The sequence below is a fragment of the Sitodiplosis mosellana genome, unplaced genomic scaffold, assembly GCF_009176505.1.
Source record: "Sitodiplosis mosellana isolate CC-2019 unplaced genomic scaffold, AAFC_SMos_1.0 Smas_scaffold_6470, whole genome shotgun sequence".
NCBI lineage: Eukaryota > Metazoa > Arthropoda > Insecta > Diptera > Cecidomyiidae > Sitodiplosis > Sitodiplosis mosellana.
Genome location: NW_022601692.1, coordinates 12 through 4854, shown reverse-complemented (window position 1 = coordinate 4854; position 4843 = coordinate 12). Strand labels below are relative to the sequence as shown.

Below are 4843 nucleotides of genomic sequence, written 5' to 3'. Positions count from 1 at the left end.
TGAGCCGTGATTTCAAGATATCTCCTCGCATTGTTGATGATAGAACAAATAAGCTTTGGTACTTCATTGATATGCGTTGCAGTGGCATTTATGATTTCTTGCATAAAATCGACGGAGAATACTTCGCTCATCCATATCGGTGGATTTTATTTGAACCAGACGAAGATCGCTTGGCGAATTTACCATTTCTAACAGATAGCAATGTGATCCTGGTCAACTTCAACTTTGAACTGGAACGATTTGATTTGAAACAAGGTCACTGAAGAACATATTTTTCTAATTTTTTTTAAACACCGCCAAGCTCTGGCTAATGTTCAATATAAAAATGTCATCATTCTCAGTATACAAAACTGATAAAGAGTCACCATTTATACACGAATCGTTTGGATTCTGGAGCATTGGAGATGGCTACATTGACTTACGTGAAACAAGAATACTATCAAGACGCCGACGAGATTTAAGGAGAAAGGTTTTGAAGTCAACATTGATTTTAATGAGAAACGATACGTACAACCATTTGGACGACATAAAGTAAGTTCAACGAATTTTTCTGGCTGTTGGGAAATGTAACAAAGTGTTTGTTCAAAGAGATGCGCACGTTGATTCATTGGCAAAAATGGGATACACCATAACGAATATATTGGTCGAGTCGGTGAATTCATCTGTAGCGTACAATTATGTAGACACCTGGGGCTATGGTGATATGAGATATCCGAAGAAACTGAAAGGGATGATGGGTCATTTAGTGAGACATGAAATTGATATTGGAGGTAAAAAAAACATTGAACCAAATCAAACCAACCATTTTTTGATCGATTTCATTATTTAGGCACAGTTATATTCATAACACCAGAGCGAGTTCCACATATCGAATACCTTTCTGTAACATTACCAAGTCGAGGTGCATTTGTGTTTAGAGCACCGCAGCTGTCGCACATATCCAACATTTACTATTTACCCTTTGCCGGCATGGTTTGGATCTGTGGAATTCTTCTGGTCATCGCCTGTACGACATTGGTTTATACAACGTATGAATTCTCGAAAGGGAATAATCAAAAATTGATGTCATCCGATTTTCTGTTATTTGCAATCAGCACCGTGTGTCAAATGGGGAACAATTTAATTCCGAAGAGAATATCTGGAAAAATTGCAACGGTAAATCTAAGCCAAATTTCCATATTTTACGATCAACATTCTAATTTTTAAAAAATTTGCGTGAAGTTTGTGTTCTCCCTTTCTCTTATCTTCATTTACACATCGTATGCAGCGAATATTGTCGCTCTTCTGCAATCAACATCTTATAATATTCAAACGTTATCCGACTTACTAAACTCCGATATGGAGCTTGCTGTTGAAGACACTCCCTATTCGCGTTTCTTTTTCTCAACCGAAACTGAACCAGTTCGGAAGGATATTTATGAAACAAAAATTGCGCCACCAAATAAACCACCAAATTGGGCGAACGCCAGCTATGGCGTTAGTCGAATGCGAAAGCGTTTTTATGCATTTCATATGGAACTAGGTACTGGATATAAACATGTCAAAGATACATTTTACGAACATGAAAAGTGCGGTCTAATTGAAATAACATATTTACGAGTACTCGATCCATGGCAAGCTATTCCAAAGCATTCGCCGTACAAAGAAATATTTAAAGTAGGGTCAGTATACTGGAAGAAAATATTTTCGGTGAAAAATGCCGTGAAATGACTTTTCAAATCGATTGAAGTAACATTTTAAGCGTTGTTTCAATTTAACATTTTTTTCAGATTATTCAAAATCCGAGAGCATGGAATTCAAGGAGTAGAAAAATCTAGACGATATACAACCCGACCAACTTGCAGCTCACTTGCACATAATTTCGAAAGTATCGGTATAATCGATTGTTATGCAGCATTTCTGGTACTTGTGTATGGGATCGCAGCTGCACTGGGAATACTCTGTCTTGAATTTTTAAGTAACATCAAAGCTAGGCTTCTTCGAAAATAACAGTGAAGCATCCGAAGCACATCAAACGAATGTTTGAAGAAAAAAAAACTGTCATTTATGTTGTAATAAAATGAAATATTTTCACCTTAGCTTGTAGTCACAAAGCCAAGAGCTTGAATTTACTTTGGAATAAATAAACCATACGTTTGTAGTACAGTACTAACAAAATCGAGATGAAAAAAGTCTCATTTCCTATACTCATGCCAATTGGATATAACTCAAGACAGAGTAGAACGTACACTTCGTGGACAAGTCTATTGCATCGAGTCTACATAGACTCTGAGCATATGCTATACTCTGGTTCAAAGTATCGAATCACCTGGTGAATTTAAATACAACTGAACTATGACTAAGTGATTTTGAGCATAATGAATTGCGTATATTTTTTCTTGTTGTTGTGACAAATACCGGTTTCTTCAATCACATCCTCCTTACAAATCTATTTCTTTTATCCAATCATCTTCCGTGTGTTTTAAGGTGAAATCTTATATACGAACTTTTAATAAATGTGCGTCATTCCATTACAATTGAATTTTTTTTAAATTGAACACTGACAGAATTCACCATATTGACATGCAAAATATGTATGGTTTCGATATGTTTGTTGTTAGTTCTTTCGTTGACTTTGTTTCAAAAAGTCGTATTTCTTTCCATTTTTAAAATTCATGTGAAAAATTTGAGTTCTTCACAATGTCCAAGATATTGCTTGTAATTTTGTTAATAGTGGCAGTGGGTCCATTCGTGGAAGTTCTGGCGGACCCTGAACCGGATTTAATTTCAATACTAGGAGATTCTTTTGCCAGTTCTGCTCGATATTTTACAAAAACTGTTGGAAATATTTTGAATATTAAGAATCCTGTCAAGCCAACATTATGCGGCCTGAGAACGGTAAGATTGGGACGTAAAGTTGGTTATCTGAATTTATCTGAATCAAATACAAATATCGTTTTAGAATGAACTCATTGAACATTATGGATATGAAGCTGAAGAACACAAAATAATTACAGAAGATGGTTATATGTTGACAGTGTTTCGTTGTAATTCAAAACGACCTGCATTCAGTAGGAAGAAGGCAGTCATTTTACAACATGGTCTTTTGTCATCGTCCGATGATTACTGTGTCAATATTCCTGAACAGGCATTACGTAAATAGTTTTTTTTTTTGTAGCAAAATATGTTTTTATAGCAATAGTCTTAGATTGTTTTTGCTCATTTGACCGCGTCTACTTTAGCGTACATCTTAGCTGATGCCGGGTATGATATTTGGTTAGAAAATTCTCGTGGGAACATATATTCACGTCAACATATCATCAAAAATCCAGACATGCCGAGTAGTGGCTTTTGGGACTTTTCGTGGTACGAAATGGGCATTTATGATCATCCAGCGGTTATTGACTACATTCTCAAAGAGACTGGAAACGAAAAGTTGTATTTCGTCGGGCACTCGCAAGGAACTACAAGTATCATGGTTTTATTGTCCGAAAAACCGGAATATAATGCGAAAATTTACGCTGCAAGCCTAATGGCACCAGTTGGTTACATGAACAATTCTGATTGGATGCTGCGATCGCTTACTTTAGCTCGCCCATTTTTGGAAGTAAGTAATGCCAATCTCAAATGCTGAAGATCACTTGGGAATTTACAAAATTACCTTTTGAAAACCATTTCAGCTGTACAAGAATATAGAATTTCTCCCAAGAGAAACAGTGATGGGATTGCCGGCCTCATTTTGTGATATCGATTTAACTAACTTCTGTGATAACATGATAAATCTTATATCTGGTCCAAGTGATAGCCAAAGGAATAATGTACGTTAACATTTGATTAAACTATTCGATTAATTCTCATGAAAAAATCTTCACCATAGACAATGTTACCTTCTCTCATTTGCCATACTCCAAGCGGTGCATCAATCAATCAATTTTTACACTATGGTTTGGAAATACGGTACGGATACTTTGGAAAATATATGGAAGGCATGGAAGTTCCAAGTGATTTCGAACTTTGGAGAATTACCACACCAATTTCACTCCATTTTTCACCAGCTGATAAATTAGCCACTTGGCATGATGTACAGAGGTTGATACCTCAACTAAGCAATAGTCTTGCTTACACACAAATTATAAACGAAAAAGACTTCAATCATGTCGATTTCATTTGGGGCATCGACTCGGCCTCGTTGATTTACCCAAAAATCAAATGGTTTTTTGAAAAATTCCAATAAAGTTTTTTTGAAGAAGTTATAGGTGAAGAATGTTATTGGGAATTTTCCTGTTTTCAACACCATTATAAATCAAATAAAGTAACTATCTTATCAGCATCAACGGAAAAAATCTATATATATAAAACTGAATGTTCGTCTGTGTGTGTGTGTGTGTGTGTGTGTATGTGTGTGTGTCTGTAGCCAGTTATCTCTCCTTTTTTTGATTCATGGATTTATTGCTATACTTCCTGTTTGATTTCGCGCGGGCTCAAGAGTAATCTTATAAATGCAGTTTTGGTTTTCGAATTAAATTTTTTGGAGTTTGACGAAAAACAATTTTTTCATTGTTTTTCCATATTACATTAATGTGGATTGATGACAATGAAATATTAAACGCGTATTGTTGTAAAAGAGATTTGATTTCATTTAAAAATAAAACGAATTACATACGTAATCCAAACTTTTCCGCTGCGCAGCGATTTAGTTTACCTCCCGCTTAATGTTAACCAAAATTTCAATGGACCCTTTTTTCATAGCATTTTTGACCTTAAAATATAACTATTTCGACCATTTTCCATACAAAAGTGTCATTTTCGAAAAAAAATTCAAAAAATATCAAGAAATGTTGATTTCGGACCAAATTTATGGGCA

The 4843-nt window shown here is 35.3% G+C and overlaps 2 protein-coding genes across 2 annotated transcripts; both read left to right on the top strand.

Annotated features, from left to right (window-relative positions):
• Positions 1-616: 616 nt before the first annotated feature.
• Positions 617-1989, top strand: LOC129579727 (glutamate receptor 3-like). The gene is made up of 4 exons (XM_055469895.1): positions 617-770; positions 830-1155; positions 1222-1661; positions 1770-1989. Exons 1-4 carry the CDS (start codon positions 617-619, stop codon positions 1987-1989), a joined length of 1140 nt encoding a protein of 379 aa, XP_055325870.1.
• A 638-nt stretch (positions 1990-2627) lies between these two features.
• On the top strand, positions 2628-4213 carry LOC129579726 (lipase 3-like). The gene is made up of 5 exons (XM_055469894.1): positions 2628-2877; positions 2942-3134; positions 3222-3586; positions 3660-3797; positions 3857-4213. Exons 1-5 carry the CDS (start codon positions 2680-2682, stop codon positions 4211-4213), a joined length of 1251 nt encoding a protein of 416 aa, XP_055325869.1. The 5' UTR covers positions 2628-2679.
• Positions 4214-4843: the final 630 nt, after the last annotated feature.